Source organism: Stegostoma tigrinum, chromosome 19, assembly GCF_030684315.1.
Source record: "Stegostoma tigrinum isolate sSteTig4 chromosome 19, sSteTig4.hap1, whole genome shotgun sequence".
NCBI classification, from domain to species: Eukaryota; Metazoa; Chordata; class Chondrichthyes; order Orectolobiformes; family Stegostomatidae; genus Stegostoma; species Stegostoma tigrinum.
Genome location: NC_081372.1, coordinates 60837734 through 60858010, shown reverse-complemented (window position 1 = coordinate 60858010; position 20277 = coordinate 60837734). Strand labels below are relative to the sequence as shown.

General features: G+C 41.1%; 2 protein-coding genes across 4 annotated transcripts in view; one reads left to right on the top strand and one right to left on the bottom strand.

Annotated features, from left to right (window-relative positions):
* The window catches only part of ppp4r1l (protein phosphatase 4, regulatory subunit 1-like), a 105581-nt gene extending 96311 nt beyond the window's left edge, over nt 1-9270 (bottom strand). For both annotated transcript variants that reach the window (XM_048549713.2, XM_059652892.1), the window contains exons 1-3: nt 9159-9270; nt 9014-9058; nt 1523-1655 (exon numbers count right to left, since the gene is read on the bottom strand). In XM_048549713.2, coding sequence (XP_048405670.1) covers nt 1523-1655; nt 9014-9058; nt 9159-9165 — 185 coding nt within the window. In that variant the 5' untranslated portion in view covers nt 9166-9270. The remainder of the gene's footprint in view (nt 1-1522; nt 1656-9013; nt 9059-9158) is intronic.
* A 248-nt stretch (nt 9271-9518) lies between these two features.
* rab22a (RAB22A, member RAS oncogene family) overlaps nt 9519-20277 on the top strand; it is a 68234-nt gene continuing 57475 nt past the window's right edge. For both annotated transcript variants that reach the window (XR_007249429.2, XM_048549729.2), the window contains exon 1: nt 9519-9787. Coding sequence is in view for 1 of the 2 variants with exons in the window: in XM_048549729.2 (XP_048405686.1) it covers nt 9752-9787 (36 nt within the window). In the remaining variant the exon portion in view is untranslated. The remainder of the gene's footprint in view (nt 9788-20277) is intronic.

Here is a 20277-nt window from a genome sequence, read left to right as displayed (position 1 = left end):
CAGTCTTTAGTTCCCTGGCTTTTCTTTACTACCTTTCATAAACAGTGGGGTCACATTAGCAAACCTCCTGTCTTGCAGCAGCTCATTTGTAACTATCTATCATAAAAATATATCAGCAAGGTGTTCTACAATCCTTCCCCAGCTTCCCAAAGAGTTTTAGGGTACACCTGATCAGGTCCCAGGGATTTATCCTCATTTATGCGTTTTAAGTCACCCAGCACCACCCCCTGTGTAATTTGGACATTTTTCAAGATGTCACTATTTATTTCCCCACATTCTCCATCTTCCATATCCTTCTCCACAGTAAACACTTAGTGTCTCCCCGATAGCCTGTGGTTTCCTACGTAAACAGCCTTACCGATCTTTAAGCGGCCCTATTTTCTCCCTGGTTACTCTTTTGTCCTTAATGTATTTGTAGAATCTGTTTGGATTCTCGTAAAGCCTATTTGTCCAAGCTCTCTCATGTTTCCTTTCCGCCCTCCTGATTTCCCTCTCAAGTACACTCCTATTGTCTTTAAGGTCTTCTCGGGATTCACTCAATTTCTGCTGTCTGCACCTGACATATGCTTCCTTCTTTTTCTTGACTAAAACCTCAATGTCTCCAGTCATCCAGCATTCCCTACATCTACAAATCTTGCCCTTCACCCTAACAGGAACATACTGCCTCTGGACTCTCGTTATCTCATTAATGAAGGCTTCCCATTTTCCAGCTGTCCCTTTACTTGCAAACATCCACCCCCAATCAACTTTTGAAAATTTTTGACTAATACTGTCAAAATTGGCCTTTAGAACTAATATAGAACATTAACTTTTAGATCAGGTCTATCCTTTTCCATCACTATTTTAAAACTAATAGAATTATTGGTTACTTACACCTCAGTCATCTGACCTGCCTTATTTTCCAATTGTAGGTCAAGTTTTGCATCCTCTCTAGTAGGTACATCCAGATACTGAATCAAAAACTTTCATTGTACACACAAATTATCTCCATCCAAGCCCATCTTATCAAAGTTTTTAAGATATTAATAGAAAAGGCCAGGGTAGGTAAAGGTAAACGATTTACATTGGTTGAAGATTCTACAAATAGGGGCAAAGTCTGACAATTTGGGCAGGGCATTTCAGGATATGTTCATAAGTACTTCTACACAAAATGGGTGTGTGATTGAAGCTCTGTTCTACTAATGGCAATTAATGCTAGTTCAGTTGTTAATGAAAAGATTCTCTCGGATTTAAAATCAAGTATGGTATGAAGAGAAACAGGCCAAATGGAAGAATATGGAGTTAGGGCACAGATCAGTCATGATCTCAGTGAATGGTGAAACTGATTGAAGGGTTAAATGCCCTACTCTCGTTCCTGTTACGTAACAGTGTCAAAAACATCCAAACCTCCAAACACAAGATATGCCAACAGTGCAAAAGTGTACAGGAAATAGGTATCTCTCGAGATGCAAAGTCTTCCAGGCTGGATTGCTATAGTTTGATCAGCCCTTCATATGCAAGTCCCTATGGCTTCTTGCCTTACCTGTTGAATACATTGTCACTGGCAGCGTATTTCTCCAGTCTGGAAAGAGGGGTCATTTCATCTTGATTTGCCAAATCCAAAAAGGAGGTAATCCGTATTCCATCACAGTCAGAGCTGTATTCATCAAACCCAACTGTAAGCCAAGAACAAAGTGTCAGGTGGTAGCATTGACAGGGGTCACTCAATTCTAACAAAGAATAGGCAAAACAGTCGCAGTGCCTGATAAGAAAAACTGATCAGAAGTTCCTGCTCCTCTGATGCTGCTTGGCTTGCTGTGTTCATCCAGCTCTACACCCTGTTATCTAAGAAAAACATGATGCAGGTTTGCGTATTACAGAGTATCAATGCAGGCTCAGAGCAGGAAGATACAAAGCATAAAGATTCATTGCGCAATGGAGGGTGACTAAAATCATGCAGGCAAATGCTAAATAAAATGGTCCGAATGTACTGTAAGTACTTTGCGTACCCATCAAGTATGAAATAATAAGCATCTCGGAAAAGGGGAGAATGCTTGTGCAAACCCTGGGCCGGGGTAGAGTTGGAGAAGATGGGTATGTTTACAATATAGAAATAAATCTTGAGATGCCAACAGCAAGGGTTTGCCCTAACATTAGAAAATTGGGATGCAAAGAAGCTTTTAAAGCTTGATCCAATTGCTAACCTTCCTTCCATGTCACTTGCTGGTTAGTAGTACCTGTCAAAATAACTGCCACAATTCTACTAAAGACGTGTGTAGATAGTGTCAAGTTGACTGTCTGTACATCTCTATGACTCTAAGTTCTCATTGTCATCTGTAAGGACTGGAGCTAGGAGCCTGAATTGGTTTCACAGCAACTTAAGCTGCAACTGTTGATCAGTTAACTCCTAATACATGAACCAGATATTATTCCCAACAAATTTCAAAACATTCAAAAAAATCCAAGCTTTTGTAAAGCAGTTTTCCTCAATGTTTCAAAGCATCAGTGGATTCATTAGTGTTTGAAGTGCAGTTATATCAGAAAACAAAACGGCCAACTGCTATAGACCAATACCCTACAAACAAGAGGCAATAATTAGCCTTTTTAAAAAACTTTTGAAAAATCATCCAATTCCTAGTAATAGCATCTCAGTCAAAATAAGACACCTGAGAATATTGTTTTTCCTCATGGAAAGATCATATGCTCAAGTCCCAGAGTGACCTTGGTGCCAAATCATCAAAAGCTTCCCCAGTTCGCTTTGAAAGTCTAAGTATTTAGTAATATTTATAATGTCTAAATATGTAATTGTTTGATAAGTCATTTAGGACTGAGATGAGGTAGACTTTCTTCACTCGGAGTTGTGAACCTATGCAATTCTCTACAACAGAGAGCTGTCGGGACTGGTTCATTAGATATATTCAAGAGGGAGCTGGATGTGATCTTTGCGGCTAAAAGGATTGGTGTATGGAGAAAAAGTGGGAGTGAGATCCTGGAAATTGCTTGATCAGCCATGATCATATCAAATGGCCTACTCCTGCACCCATTTTCTATGTTTTTATGTTTGACATCAAGAATGAACTTTTCAGTGTTAAATCAAATGCAATATCTCCCTCATTTTTGTGTGATCTGAATGCAGTATAAAAAGATGCATTCCATTACTCTTTAGCTTTTGATGAAGTAAAAAAAAAATCATTACCCTCTGCATTGTTACACTATGATCCTAAGAGAGGTCAGGTATTGACGGGCGATGTCTCCCGATACAGCATCGAAGTGGTATTAGCTCATAGGTGGCCCATTGAACAGGAATGTCCAATTGCATAAGGCAAACCCCTGGATGCTAAGATTAAATATGGCTTAATAGAAAAAGAAGGATTGGTGATCATATCTGGAGTCAGAATATTCCATCATCATCTTTTATTGGCAAGGCTTCAAGATAATCACGGATCACACCCCCCTACTTATACTGATTAAAGAGGTTAAAGCAGTGTCGCCCATAGCTTCAGGCTGCATTCTGTGGTGGGTTCTAATATTAAATTGTTTATAATTACAGATTAAAACTGTTCATGAGGCCAAGTAGCAAATGCAGATGCATTGAACCACCTTCCATTAGCAGGTATACCATCCATGGTACTCCCAATGGAACAGTCTGTCATGACATTGAATTTTCTGCACACACTCCCAGTCACAGCTGACAACGTCAAGGCTTTGAACACAAAGATCCAATACTTTCAAAACTGAATGTTTCCTCTAATTTGTTTTGTTTAGTGATGATAAAGGTGTCATCCATGTAGCGGACCCAAAGTTTGGGTTGGATGATTGGCAGAGCTGTTTGTTCGAGTCTCTGCATTACTGCCTCTGCTAAGAACTCTGATATCGGAGATCCCATGGGTGTACTATTGGTTTGTCTGTAGGTTTTGTTATTAAAAGTGAAGTGGGTGGTAAGGCATAGGTCCACTAGCTTGATGATGTTGTCCTTGCTAATGAGGTTGGTGGCGTCTGGTGTATGTGTCTTCAGTTCTGCTAATAGTGTAGTCAATGTTTCTTTGGCCAGGTTGATGTTGATGGATGTGAACAGGAAACCTTCAAGATCATCAATAATACCCTTACTGGCATAACATTCACAAAAGAGGAGGAAAACAACAACAAACTGCCATTCCTAGATGTCACAGTAGAGCGAACAGTCAACTATAAATTTCAAACCAGCGTCTACAGGAAAACACATACGAACCAAATACTGCACTACTGGAGCAACCATCACAACACCCACAAACAAAGCTGCATTCGAACATTATTCCAACGAGCCACCACACACTGCAGCACAGGGGAACTACGAAGAGCAGAAGAAAATCACCTATACAGCGTATTCAAAAAGAATGGGTACCCTATGAACACAGTCTGCCGATTCCTCAGCAACAAACCCAAACAAACAGACAAAACGGGCCCAGAAACCATAACCACACTCCCCTACATCAAAGACATTTCCGAAATGACTGCCAGACTACTCGGACCTCTTGGCATCAGGGTAGCCCACAAAACCACCAACACACTAAAACAGCAGCTAATGAACTGAAAAGACCCGAAACAGACAACAAGCAAAACGAACGTCATCTACAAAATACCTTGCAAGAACTGTGACAAACACTACATTGGACAAACAGGCAGAAAGCTAGCCACCAGGATACATCAACTAGCCACAAAACGACATGACCCACTATCACTCGTATCATTACATACAGATGAGGAAGGACACCACTTTGATTGGGACAACACATCCATCCTAGGACAAGCCAAACAGAGACACGCACGAGAATTCCTAGAAGCATGGCATTCCAACCGGAACTCTATCAACAAACACATTGATTTGGAGCTCATCTACCATCCTCCGAGAAAAAGAACAGGAAATGACATCACCAACCCAAGGAAACCTAAACAGATAAATAGAAAGCGGGACATAACACCAGCACTTCGTCGGAGGCTCACTGATGATGTTACCTAGAATGGTGACGAAACGTCTGAAAACTAACTTTCCAGCTCAGCGAGCAAGCTCACATCCATAATCTCTTTTCTGAAGATGAGTCCCGACCCAAAACGTCAACGTTCCTGCTCCTCTGGAGCTACCTGGTCTGCTGTGTTCCTCCAGCTCCACACTCTGCTGCGTTGGACACAATCACAGATGCTTTGGTGGGACAGCAGCCAGAACAAAGATGAAAATTTGTGGCAGTAGTTTCTCCACATCCCCAGGAATGACCAGGTAAACCTTGGACTCGGCTGCATGTTGACTACACCAGTCCTTTCATTAATTCAATGTTTTCAGTCATTGTATACAGCCACTCAAAGTAGTTAGACGTGCATGGATTCCATTGTCAAACACTGGAGAGACAACAAGAAAATCTTTTGTGATACAAGGAGTCCTGGAGCTATTGGTTGAGGTTAAGGGACTATCATTTACCATCAGGGGCTTCAGTTATTTTGTAACTTCAAATGGGATTTGACGTACAAGAACAGTTCCATACCACCCATCGTCCAACAGCCTAGCAGAAACAGCAGTCCAAACTTAAAAGTAAGCCCTGAGAAACAGTTTGTGCTTCATGGTTCTCATTCAGTTTTGGTCCACTGGGATAGCAGAGTTGCTAACAAATGTAAGTCTCTACACCAGGCTAAGTCTGATCTTTCTGGACCTGGGAGGGAGGGTGGAATGGCATTAGGAAGCCCAATGCCAAACCCAAGACTCCGCCAAACAAAACAGGCAGCTTGATTCAAGAATTATGGAAATAGCCCCACATAGGTAAGATGCACGATCGACACAAGATCAGGATCAGTGACTTACAAAATTCTTATTGGAAGCTCTACTCTCGGTCAAATAAAGCAGTAAAGTTACAAAATTCATTTCAGCCTCAGACTGCATCCAGAAAGAAGAGCGGTTTGCAATGTAAATACAGTGGCGTTGTTCTTGCCACTAGTTAATGACAGGAAATTGTCTGACATTCTGCACAGGATGAGTGAAAAACAGGGATAAATCAGATGGTCAACAGCTTGAGTGAGGTGGCAGTGTGGTTGAGCTGCATCAGCATATATGTAGAATCTTATACGTTTCTAGATTACAATGCCAAGGAATGGTGTTCACATGAGAATTAAAATAGGCCAAGGACAAAACCTTTTGCAGGGGCAGAGTGGGGATAGAGTTAGGTGCTCTGGAGCCAATTGTATGGGATTGGGACAGGAAGTCATTGTGGGTGATTCTCTGGCTACAGCTGGATCGATATGAATGGAACAATGGTACACAGACAGGTCCAAAATTTATAACAGAAAAGGGGCACTGCAGAAGGATGATATGACCAGTGGTCATAAAAGACAGGTCAAAAAGAATAAAGAGAAACTGTGGTAAATAATCAGAATAATACAATATTGTGTGTGTATGTAAGGACCGTTTCAGTACTATAGCAGAGGCTGAAACCTAATTGCAGATGCAGTCAGGAGCTAGACATATAGAGGCTCTGAGGAGTAAAAGCTCCAGCTCCACTGTGTAGGTGTTCAATAATTAACTCAGTGACATCAAGCCGTTACTTTGATTGATCAGAGATACTGCAGTGACTAAGCAACCATAAAATGGCCTCTGTCTGTTGCAGATAGCTTAAATTTGCCAACTGGGGTTAAATTTATGTGACAGTCCACTTGTAACAATTATCACAGACTTTTAACCAAGGAAATTTTTATAATAGCAATTTTCAGGTGAGATAACAATAGTGACTTGCTAACTCGAACATAGCCACAGATCAACTATTAGATATCTGTACAATTTTACAATCATTTACATATAGGTTCGAAGCTGTATAATCATGTAATTTAAGCTCCCAGTAGTTGCTAAGATAGCTTTAAATTTTCCAAAAAACTTTGGATCTGATTTTTCTTAAACTACATAAAAAGACCTTTTTTTGTCAATCCTCATTCAGTTTGTTTTGTTCCAAATAGCAGGCTCATCAATATTCAGCATGCAAAGCAGCGACAATTGTGGCACAGCCTCCAGCAGACCATAACAATCCTAGGTGTGACAAGCTGATTTCAGGAGGGATTGCAGCATAGTTCCTATAACTAGCCCCATTGTTCCTGCATGTGGGCATGGATGCTGGTCCATTTACAGAGCCCTGTTGGAAGTACGTGTGAACAATGAATGAGAAGATGTCTAGCTTTGTTGATGCCCCATTTGGTAAATAGCCTGTCATCATTCATTTTCTATCACAGTAGTGCTTTGGAGAAAAACATTAAACCAAGGCAACATTTGTCTGTTCAAGTCAAAGTAAAATAAAATTCACTAACAATATTTGACGTGGAGATCTTGGCTAACTCTAACAACACCACAAAATCAAACAACTGTTTAATAATTTCTGCTACTGGATGTAATGCTTTAAAACCTGATTAATTGGCAGAGAATTCCCTTAGGATCTCCTGAAGATAAATGGTCTAAGACATAAGCAAATCCTTTGGTGGGCCAACTAGAGTCCAGCACAGGAACCCGTACACATGTAGAAATTTTTGAGGGAACGAGGGGAAAATCTGTCAGTGATAAAATAAGGACACTGTCAAATAGACACCCCAGCAACACTGGTGTCCTTAAATACTTAAGTATACCAAATATGATGCTCCCATAATCCCAATGTTATTAGTCTGCATACACGCAGCATGCTAGGCCCAAAACATCAGCTTTTGTGGTCCTAAGATGCTGCTTGGCCTACTGTGTTCATCCAGCTCCACACTTTGTTATCTTGGATTCTCCAGCATCTGCAGTTCCCATTATCTCTGATACAATTCATTCCCAATGTTGCCAATTCTGAAATCAAAATTAATCAATTCCTTCAGTTAGTGCTGTGAACAGGTGCAATCTTAAACAAAGACAGAAATGGCTGCAGACATTCAGCAGATTTGGCTGCACCTATATAGAGAAAGCAGAGTCAACTCAGGTCCAGTGAGCCTTCATAGAACAAACCTGCTAGGTTTCTCCAGCTATTTCTGATTTTGTCTTTTAATGTCAGATGTAACCTTAATTTCAAAATCAGGATTTTAGTTACCTTATTAAATTTCATATTAGGCAGGCCCTTTAAAGTACAAGCGCAATTTATGTCAATCAGGTTTTTCTATGCATTAAAGGTTCTTGAGGCACAAAACTTAATAGTGCACAACTGTTCTCCACGATGGTAGCTTATATGTTCGCCAAAACAGGGCCATTAAGGGTTTCAAGCAGATAATGTAGCTACTATTTAAAATTCCAAACGTTTATTAAGAATTTTTTAAATTGATGATGAAGAAATAGACATTTTAAAACAGCTTTTCGTGATACATTCTATTTTGCCTCCCCTCAGTGATCTGTTCTAACAGCATCGTGAAATTCAACATTTAAAATAATACCTAAATCCTCCAATTCAACGGTAAACTCATTCAGGTTCGCCTGCGAGAATCAGGATGTTCACGGGAAATTTAAGCAGTGTTTAAAACTAGAGGGTTTTCCAAAACAAAAAGCAACAACTCATGTATCAGCATCCACTTCAACTGGACAACCACAGAGCTTAGTCACTGAGATTCCAGTACTGCAGCGTCACGTATACAGCTCAGTTCAGATACACTGCAACCTCTCTAATCCCACTCGCGGAGAAGCAGGGTCTGAAGTTATTACGATAGCGACAATAACATCGATGCCAAAAGGAGAAAGGCATCACAGAAACCGAATACAATCAGACGGTGACAAGCACCTCTCCCTCCCCGGTGGGGAGAAACCAAGGGAGCTGCAGTGGGCAGCGTGAGATTGAGGGAGCGGGGTGGGTTAAAAAGAGAGAGAATAAACTCAGCATCTGTTGAGGAACGTTTATAGCAAAGAACCAACAAGGGAAATTGAAAGAGGAGGGTAAAGCCGAGCTGTCAGGGCACTGATCACCCCCTTCTTTCCACCACTCCCCCGCCACAAGTCGCTATCTCTGTAATCGAGGCCGGGGCCCCAGAATCTCACAGCCCGACAACCCCAATAACAGATCTACGCCATACTCACATTCTTCCAGCTCGTCCTGTGAATCCTCGTAATACAGGGAGAGGCCTGGGAGGGAGAGAAGATGAAGGTTAAAAAAAGGAAACTTATTGAAAGGCGTTGATAAAGAGTGTCAAAAGAGCTGATAGCAGACTTAAAACTGGCATACCCGCCATCTTGGATAGACCTGGGGGTAGAGGGGAGGGCAGGATACCCACTTCCGTAATTAAAGAACGAAATAAATGAATGCGCCAAGCGCAGCGAAACGCTTTCTAGTAGCCATCTGTCAGACAGCTTATTTCGAATCAAAATTAAAGCAGGGTAGAATTATTTTCAAATCCGGACAGATGATCACGTGCCCAACGTTCTGGACCCTCCCCTCGGGCTTTACGTTATCTCATAGGATTAAAAACAACATGGAGACTCTTTTAAGATCTAAACAGGAATCAATACCAATTCAAGGAATCACTTTTCAAAAATATATTCGAATTGCAGCACCTTCTGGCTGGTCACGTGACGGTGGCTCTGCAAGATGGCGGCGGCGGCCCTGTGGAAAGGGAGGTTCGCTGCGGTTCATAGCGGCTGATTCTCGGCCTGTTCTCCCTTCGTTAGTGCAGCTTTTTAAAACTTTTTTAAAAAAGTTTTAAAAAGGTGATTGCTCTGTTTCCCTTTCCCGCTTTATTTCTTTCCTTTCTTTTTTTCCTCCTAAATGTCCTGCTGGGAATGTGTGTGGATTTCTGAAAGCTGCCAGTTTTTAATGCCATGGCTTTGAGGGAGCTGAAAGTTTGTCTGCTTGGGGTAAGTGGTTGTCCCAGTTACAGCCGACTTGAGGCAGTTGAAACATTCAATGTTGGGTGAGCAGCTATTAACGTTTTATGTTTTGCAGTGTAGGCTTTTATTGTGATGATTTTGTGCAGTGGGTTTAAAAAAATGGAGAAACTACGTATGTAGGAAATGTGAAACAATAACTCAAAATGTTGCCAACACCCTAGTGAACATCAGAGGCAAGACATAAAACCGAAAAAACTGCGAATGCTGTAAATCGGGAACAAAAACAAAGTTGTTGGAAAAGCTCAGCAAGTCTGGCAGCATCTGCGAAGGGGAAAAAAAAATCACCGTTAATGTTTCGTGAACCCGAAACGTTAACTTTTTTTTTTCCTTCGAAGATGCTGCCAGACCATCAGAGGCAAGATAATAGTTTGGGAAGTAGAGATCATAGGAACTGCAGATGCTGGAGAATCCGAGATAACGAAGCGTAGAGCTTGCTGAAGACAGTTGTGTTCTGTCAGCTCTATGTTAGTTTGGGAAGTAGTCGCGTTTGTAAACGTCTTAGCTAGAGTAAAGATCATAGTTTTATATTTTTGTTTTATGGGACTTGTATGTCGGCCAGCGAATGTTAAAATGAAATATTTTACGTTGGAAGAAATAATTGTGGACTAAATACTGAGAGAGAAAGCTGTTCTGTCTAAATCTCAACAGTTAGTGATTATGATTGTAAGATGGACTGTGATTTGTCAAAATTGAGGTTGTGATAATTTTAGTGAACTTACTAAAACATATAACTGGATGCTGGAAATCTCAAAGTTAAGGCGCTGGAGCAACCTAAAAGGTTTAGCAGCAGTTGTATAGAGATCCCTTCCGACAGAGGGTCAGTGAAGTTGAAAGGTAATTATTTCGCGTGCGTGCTCTCGTTAATCGCCGCCGCCGCCACCTCCAGCTACTGTTAGACCTTCTTCACCTTTGTTTTGGCATGTAAAATTGTTTTGTCTTGTGGACATTTTGCATGACGTCTCTCATAGCCCTTTACAGCATTTAATGAGAGGTTTGTTCAAGTGGAGACACTTCAGCTGTTGCATTTCTGTGCATATCTTGGAATGTAGTCATGGTTGTATTTACTTGGCTGTGAAGAGATTCAGTCAGAGATAATGGGAACTGCAGATGCTGGAGAATCCAAGATAACTCTCTGATGAAGGGTCTAGGCCCAAAACGTCAGCTTTTGTGCTCCTGAGTTGCTGCTTGGCCTGCTGTGTTCATCCAGCTTCACACTTTGTTATAAGAGGTTCAGTCAGCCCGGTTGGCCAGACGACCAGTTTACAATCCAAACCGATGTTACCGCCGCGAGTTCAATTCCTGCACTGACTGAGATGACAGTGAAGGACTCTGCTTCTCAACCTTTCCTCTTCCTTGAAGCGTGGTCGCTCAAGTTAAAACATCACCAGTTGTCTTACTATAAAGAGATTACAGCCCTATGTTGTGGTAAAACTATGGTGACTTTACCCTTTTTAGTTAGCTGTGAAGCACTTTTGGACTTTGAAGTTTCAGAAAAGTACTGAACAAATGCAAGTTCTTTACAAACTTCGTGAAAATGTCAGTGTCGTCTGTACTAATTTTTAGGATTTGAACTAAGTCATGTGCTTAAATACGCTGTTGTCAACTGTTGTACTACTGATTATACTGTTGAATTTCAACCTAGCCTTTGGCAGAGTTGAGTTGTACAAGTGGCCAAAACTGGAAGGATAGAATTCTGAATTATGGATTTATTTATCTTTGAACTACTTTGTCTTTTACACCACACTCGCTATCCAACCATTATGCCCTCTCCTTATCCAAATTTGACATGAACAGTTCTGAGTTTAAAACTACAGTGCTTTTGCAGGATGGTGTTTGAATTGAATTGAGTCAGAGTTGTACATCTCGCACATAATCCTTCAGTTGAACTGGTCCATACTGATCAGGTAACTAAAATTAAATCTCGTCCGATTTGCAGGCATTTGGCCCCTATCCCTTTTAAACCCTTCCTTTCATTCACCCATCCAGATGCTCTCTCAATATTGTGATTGCACCAGTCTCCTCTTCTTTCCTTTGGCAGGTCATTCCATACATGCACCACCATCTGCATGAAAAAGCCGTCCATTAGTCCCCTTTTAAATCTTTGCCCTCTCACCTTAAACTTTTCCGTCTAGTTTTGGATTCACCTACCCTGGGTAAAAGACCTTGACTATTCACCCTATCCATGCCCGTCATGATTTTATAAACCTGTACAAGATCACCTCTCCGCCTTCAATGCTCCAGGGAAAATAGCCACAGCCTATTCAGCCACCCCCTTTAGCTGAAACCCTCCAACCCTGACAACACCCTTGGAAATATTTTCTGCACCTTTCATCTTTAACAACATCTTATTGTATAACTAGCTTTGTCACCAGTAGGCTACATTCAGGCACTCATGAAATTAAATACTTATTTTCCTAAATATTTTGAACCACATTAAGTTAAGTGTGTTTTAAAAATAATTAGCACCTGTGTCTTTTTAAAAAAACGTTCTGAATCATTGCTGTGTTAGATGACATTCCCAAAGCAAGCAACATGCTTTCTCTGGATGTTTGCTGTATACACAGGGAAGACATAGATTTATTCCTAAGATTAGCCTGATTCTTCTGTGTTCTCAATGAGTGATCTAATTTGAAAACAAATTACCTGATGCATACTTTCCTTTTTTTTTCCTGGAGTGTGTGCTGCATGCTCTGTAATTTATTCTCATAGTAATGTTTTAAGAATTGGCAACAAAATCAGTCTGCCTTGGGGTTTGAGTGAGTGAGTAATATAGACGTATAGAATGCAGCACAGAAAGAGATGATTGACCCAGTAATTCTGTACTAGCTGTTCAAACAGTAATCCAATTTTTCCTACTTCCCTGCTCTTTACCAATATTCCTGCCAATATTTGAAATCCTAGCTATCAGTTGGGTTTTTTAATACTAAAACTTTTCGCATGTCACTTGTGCTTCTTGCTATCTTTTGGTGAAACTCTAATGTAAAAGGAATATTCTGCAGGCATTGGATTTTTGGAGCATGCATAAAAAGAACATTTCTGCAGAAGCCCATATCAGACTTTAAATCTGAATTCTTTTTGTCTCTCTAGAGATGCTGCCAGACCTCCTGAGTAGCTCTGGTATTTTCCATCTCATTTCTTGGAAGATTGCCCATTGCTAAATGATATTTCTGCCTACCTGTTTTTTTCCTAATGCATCCATCCTAACTTCACTAAATGTGTTTCAGAGATAGTAGGAACTGCAGATGCTGGAGGATCTGACATAACAAGGTGTGGAACTGGATGAACACAGCAGGCCAAACAGCATCAGAGGAGCAGGAAAGCTGACGTTTTGGGCCTAATCCCTTCTTCAGAAGGGTCTAGGCCCGAAACATCAGCCTTCCTGCTCCTCTGATGCTGCTTGGCCTGCTATGTCCATCCAGCTCTACACGTTATCTCTTCACTAAGTGTATACTTGTTTCCTTCATTACAGTTTTCACTTTAGGGGCATATTGACTTGACAGTTGTTCTGTCACCCTGGATTAGATTTCAAAGTGCGAAATGAGTTTATGCAATAGAACATAGAACAGCACAGGAACGGGCCCTTCAGCCCACGATGTTGTGCTGAGGGTGATGCCAAATTAAATAATCCCTTGTGCCTGACCTTGGTCCATATCCCTCCTTGCCTTGCATATTCATGTGCTTATCTGAAAGCCTCTTAAATGTCCCTATCTTATCTGCCGCCTCCACCCTGGTAGCAGTGTCCAGACACTCACCACCCTATATTCTTTTTTAAAAAAAATGCCCCATGTCTCTTTTGAACTTCCCTCTCTTACCTTAAATGCATGACCTTATGAATGAGATATTTCAGCTCTGGGGGAAAAAGATTCTGACTGTCAACTCTATCTATGCATGCTGCTTCAAAGAAAACAGTCCTAGTTTGTCTTGGAGAAAATTATTGCAGATGCTGGAATCTGTACTGAAAAAATCAAATGCTGGAGTTCAGAGGGTCAGACAGCATCCATGGAGAGACCACATCTCAAGTCCAGAAATCGCGCCCCCCACCCCCAATCAGAGCTGAAGTGTTGTGGGGGTGGGCAACACCCACGCTGTAGTTGAGAGGGGGATGTGGGGGGTATGATGTTGTGACGGGGTGGGGGGGCACAGTGCTGGTGGGGAAAAGATGTTGATAGTTCAGATTAAGTGATTGAAATGTGAGGATGGCAGAACAATCGTGTCCAACTTCCAGACCCAAGGGAGAAGACTGCCCCCTCCCAAGTGGTACTATGTTGAGAGGACACAGCGAGAAAGAATGCAACAAGCTAAAAGAAAGGGGATAAATGGGAGTTGGTTCACAATTTGAAGGTGTTGCACTCCATCTCGTGCCAATTTCTCGCCAACATAGGGGAACAATATAAAACTGTTCCCATTGACCATCAATTGGAGATTTCTTTCTGGTGACAAGGTGTGAGGTTTGAGAATGAGGATGTCATTCCAGTGCAGTAAATGTGAGGTTGCGGGTGAAACGTGATCTTGCAAACTGGAGGGAGCCAGTTTGCATCCAATGATGCTGTACTTGGGCAGCGAGACAGGACAGTGAAGAATGCATTTGGTACATTTGCTTTTATTAGTACAGAAGTTGGGAGGTGAGATTGTGGCAGTGCAGGCCATTGGTTAGGCCACTTTTGGAATACTGTGTTCAATTCTGATCTCCCTGTAGTAGCAAAGATGTTCAACCTGAACTGATACAGAAGAGATTTACCATATTGCCAGAGTTGGAGGGTTGGCGCTGTAGAGACGAGCTGAATATTCTGGAGTTATTTTCCCTGGAGCATTAGAGGTGGGGTGTGCCTTTTAGAGGTTTATAAAATCCATATTGGGCATGGATAAGGTGAATAGTGAAGTCTTTTCCCCAGGATAGCGGAGTACAAAACTAGAAGGTGTAGGTTTCAGGTGAGATGGTAAAGACTTTGAAAAAGAACTTTTACACACAGATGGTGGTGCATGCATGCAATGAACTGCTGGAGGAAGTAGGGGAGGATAATTTCAATGTTTAAAAAGCATCTGGATGGATATATGAACAGGAAAGGTTTGGAGGGATATGGGCCAAATGCTGGCAAATGGAACTAGATGCATTCAGGATATCTGTTCAGTATGGACAAGTTGGACCGAAAGGTCTGTTTCTGTGCTCTCCGTCTCTGTGGACTCTAAGTTCCATGAAGGAATTTGAATGTATAATCTTGGTGAATACTCTCTTGTACTAATATAGGAACAGTGCACTTTTGGAGACAGTCTTTCAGATGAGAGAATAAATTGAAGCCCTATCCAACACCTCAGCTGAACAGGTCTCACAGCATCATTTGAAAAATAGACAGGAAGTTTTCTGAAATATCTTAGGCAACGTATTATCCCTGAGCTAAAATCAATGAAATGATTTATTTATTATCACCTTTGTTATTTGTGGAATGTTGCTGTCTGCTGCCTTTTCTATTTTACAATGGTGACAAAGTACTGAACTGACTATAAAACACTTTTGGAATACACTCTAGCCATGAAAGCTGTTAGAAAAACTCATTTACATCTAATTTATATTATGCTTGGGGTTTTTCCAGGAATTAGCCTTCTGAGTTTACCTTGATCCCAAATAGGTTAACCTTGTAACATGTGACTGTCCAGTGAGTTGGAGATTGGTTTGGGGATCAGGATTATTTGTCTTGGAGTACACTTCGTTGGGATTTGATGCTGATAGCAAAACATTTGTGTGTGTTAAGTAGTTAGAATTTTAACCCGGAAGCAATTTCTGAACTGTCTATTCAAAGTTGTTTCTGTTTATTGAAATCAAATTTCAAGCAAATGATGTTCATGCAGGCAGCAAAGTCTTGGAAAGTTGTGAAATGAATATCACTAGTCTGTCCCAATTTCAAAGGGCTACTTATACCGGTTTTTATTTAAATGGCTTTTCATATATTGTGCCTACTTTATTGACTATATTTGGATGTTCACTGGCTATCACAACATAACTATACCTGAATTATTATTCTCCATCTCGAGCAAATGCTGCCTTATACTTCCTGTCATCTGATCGACTTAAGCACTTACCCCATTTCCAGATTGTCATTTAAAACATGTAAGACAAAATTGAACACCACAAATTCTTTGCTATACCTTTTTAGATTTGTGGGTGTATTTTAAGGAATTATATTCTTCCTGTTGAAAGTTATAGTTAGTGTAGTTTCCCCACTGTGGATTATGTCAAGCTTTGCTTGTGGTGCAACTCAATTTTTCTTTTGCAGACCAGTATCTAAGGTGGATTTTTAAAAAATCATTCGTAGGATGTGGGTGTTGCTAGCGAAGCTGTCATTTACTGCCCAGGATAATAAAATGAGGCTGGATGAACACAGCAGGCCAAGCAGCATCTCAGGAGCACAAAAGCTGACGTTTCGGGCCTAGTTCCCATTATCTCTGATACTATTTACTGCCCAGCGCTAGTTGCTGTTGAGGGCTTAGTGGTGAGCTGCTACCTTGAACTGAGGAGTTATGGTAGGTATGCCCACAGTGCTGTTGGGCAAGGGTTGCAAGATTTTGAACCAACAATATTGAATGTACATTGATTAAATAGGTTAAGATGTAGGAGCAGCAGGAGGCCATTCAACCCATCTGACTTCGAGTGAAATCATGGCTGATTTTATAATCCTCAATTTCACTTTCTGCCTTTTCTTAAACCTTTGATTCTCTTCAGATTTAAAACTCTGCTTCTCAGCCTTGAATATACTTAGTGATTCAGCCTCAACAGTCCTCTCAGGTGAAGAGTTCCACAAAGTCTGTAACCTCTGACAAAAGAAATACCTTCTCATTTGTCTTTAATGTGCAAGCCCTTATAAGATAGTCCAATCTGGTCCTAGACGCTCCCACAAGAGAGAAATAACCTTTCATAGAAATGCAGAAACACAAGATAGGCACAGGAGGCGGTCATTCGGCTTTTTGAGCCTGCTCTGCTATTCTTCACGATCATGACTGATTGTCCAACATTAGCCTAATCCTGCTTTCAACCCATAACCTTTTGATCCCATTTGCCCCAAGTGCTATGTCTAGTCACCTCTTGAATACATTGAATGTTTTGGCATCAACTACTTACTGTGGCAATGAATTCTACAGGCTCACCACTCTCTGGATTTAGAAATGTGCCGTCATCTCTGTCCCAAATCGTCTATCCCGAATCCTTATACTGTGTCCCCTAGTTCTGGACAAATCCACCATCGGTAACATCCTCCATTTCTCAACCTTGTCCAGTCCTGATAGAATTTTATAAGTCTCTGCAATATTTCCCCCCTCATTCGTCCCAGTTCGAGCAAAAATTATCTCAACCTAGTCCACATCTCCCGTAACAAGTCCTCTGTGTATCTTGAATAGCAACCTTATTGAAATATTCATTTTTCTAAATTTCAATGAGTGGAAGCACAACTTACCTGACCTCTCCTTGTATGACAATCCCTTCACACCCTATGTTATCCGAGTGAACCTTCTGTGTCTCATGCCAGTACATCTTAACTTTTAATAAGAAACCTAAAACTGTTTATAGTGTTTCATCTGTGGTCTGTCTATAGTTTTAGCAAAACATCACAAATTTCACACTCCATTTCCTTTTGAAATAGCGCTTTTGCTTTCTCAATAACCTGCTGAACTTGAATGCTAGCTTTTTGTGATTCATGGATACCCTAATCTGGCAAACTCATCTTTGTTGGGAGTCACATCTCAGGGCCAAAATAGTATATGAATCAAATGTAAGCTATTCATTTCCATGCTATGTTCGTGATTTAAAGTTCTCATGAAACTTGGTAAGCCATCAAAAATATCAAATATGTTCAACATAATTTATTCTGCAACTGACTGAAGACCTTATTTTGACTTGGAACTTGGACATGCCAAATGTAAGCATGAATTTCCAAGTGGAAACTAAAACCATCAAAAATAGATGTTGTTAGAAAATGAGTAGAAATCAATGCAAAACCACTGAACAGAAAACTAAAAGATCACTGGGTGCTGGATTAGGGAGGCACAACAAATTGTACATGTTGAAGGTTCCATGCATTTACCATCTAGGTTGTGAAATTCATGGATTTGGAAAGTACTGTCGAACGAGCCTCGGTGTGTTAGTCATAGTTATGCAGCACAGAAACAGACCCTTCAATCCAACTTGCCCATGCCAGCCAAATGTACTAAATTAATCTAGTCCCATTTGGCCCATTTCCCTTTTTAAACCCTTCTGATTTGTGTACCCGTCCAGATGCCTTTTTAAATGCTGCAATCATACCTGCCTCTACCACTTCCTCTGGCAGCTCATTACATACACGCACAGCCTCTACATGTAACAGTTACCTCCCGTCCCTTTTAAGTCCCTGCCCTCTCCCCTTAAACCTATGCCCTCTAATTTTGAACTCCCATCTTGGGAAAAAGACCTTGGTTACTCAGCCTATCCATGCCCTCGTGATCTTATAAATCTCTATAAGATCATCCCCAGCCTTCAACAGTCTTGGGGAAAATAGTCCCAGCCTATTCAGCCTCTCCCTCTTGCTCAAACCCTCTAATGCTGGCAACATCCTTTCAAAGAGACTGTAAGAATGTTCTGAAGAAGTGCCTAGGCCCGAAATGTCAGCTTTCCTGCTCCACTGATGCTGCCCTGCCTGCTGTGTTCATCCAGCTCTATACCGTGTTATCTAACGTCCTTGTAAATTTTTTTTTAATCCTTTCAAGTTTAACAACGCCTTTACTGTAGCAGGGACACCAGAACTGTACATAGTATTTCAAAGATGGCCTAACCAATGTCCTGTACAGCAGCAGTATGACATCCCAACTCTTACGCTCGTTGCACTGACCAACGAAGGCAAGCATGCCAAAAGCCACCTTCACTATCTTGTCTCCCTGTGACTCCACCTTTTTGAGGAACTATGCACCTGTACTAAAAAGTCTTTGTTCAGCAACATTCCCCAGGCCCCTAGCATTAACTGAATAAATCCTGCCCTGTTTTGCCTTACCAAAATGCAACACTTCACGTTTATCTAAATTAAACTCCATCCGCAACTCTTTGGTCCATGGCTTAGCTGATACTGTCCTGTTATACTCTGAGATAACCACCTTCACTGTCTACTACAGTCATTGCCATAATTCTAGAAGAAGCAGTCATTTTGACTGGTAGTGCTTATTATCTACGTTTGTTTTCGATTAGATTCTCTACAGTGTGGAAACAGGCCCTTCGGCCCAACAAGTCCACACCACCCCTTGAAGCATCCCACCCAGACCCATCCCGCTATAACCCACAGACCACTGAACACTATGGGCAATTTAGTATGGCCAATCCACCTAGCCTGCACATCTTTGGGCTGTGTGAGGAAACTGGAGGAAACCCACGCAGACAAGGGGAGAAAGTGCAAACTCAACAGAGACAGTCACCCGAGGCTGGTATTGAACCTGGGTCCCTTGTGCTGTGAGGCTGCAGTGCTAACCACTGAGCCACCATTCAAAAGTCACTGGTGCCTTAACAGCTCAAAGATCACACATTATACATATGATCAAGAAAACAATATGCTTATCAAAAAACCTTTCTGCTCAGCAGTCTGATCTGTCTCCTGTATTTTGTTGGTGCTGTTGTGGTCAGTTTATTAGTTTCAGACACAATATAATGAAATTAAAATTGCAAGGTGGGTATGAAGACACCTCAAATTCTGGCTTACTTAACACTGCAGTCAAGTGCATATTGATATCATGAAAATTGAGCCTCTGAGTGAGTTAGATATATTATTCAGTTTTGGATGATGCCAGCATCCAATTGGTTGCTATTGATGGCCAATGTTTTGGGAAGACAGGATATATAATAATGGTGAAAGAATATATCCAGCCTTGTAATTAGTGACACTATTGGATAATGGTTATTAGTTTGGTTCGATGGTTGCATCAATCATCGGGGCTGTTTCTGAATAATGCCAGTTTGTACGCTTGGAGGAGCATTCTTAGAAGTAACTTTCAGTCTGTGTCCATTCTTAGCTAATGTCTGAACTATGAGGAACTTGTGGACGTCTTGGATGTTGAAGTTGATGTCCACACTGTTACCTCGGCCTCTGATTACACAGTCCCCTGTCGTCTTTCTTTGACTTACCAGTTTCAATTTGAGGCTTGTTGACATCAATCAATTCAATACTTCTAGAATCACTCTTGAATCCTTTCAAACTGCTGTTGTCAATCTCCTATCAATTACTGTCCCACCTCAGTTCCCTTTTTCTCTAGTTCAGCATTACACTGACTTTCATCCCTTCATATTTTAAATTAGATGAGTCAGTGTCATTGATGTGTTCCTATACATTGGTATTTGTGTCCTCTCATTTTTAAAAAAATTTCTGGACTATCTTCAGCCGTGTCACCACTCATTCCTCCTGGAACATATGCTCAATGCACTTAGGACATTATGCTGTTTCGCTCCATTTCTATCT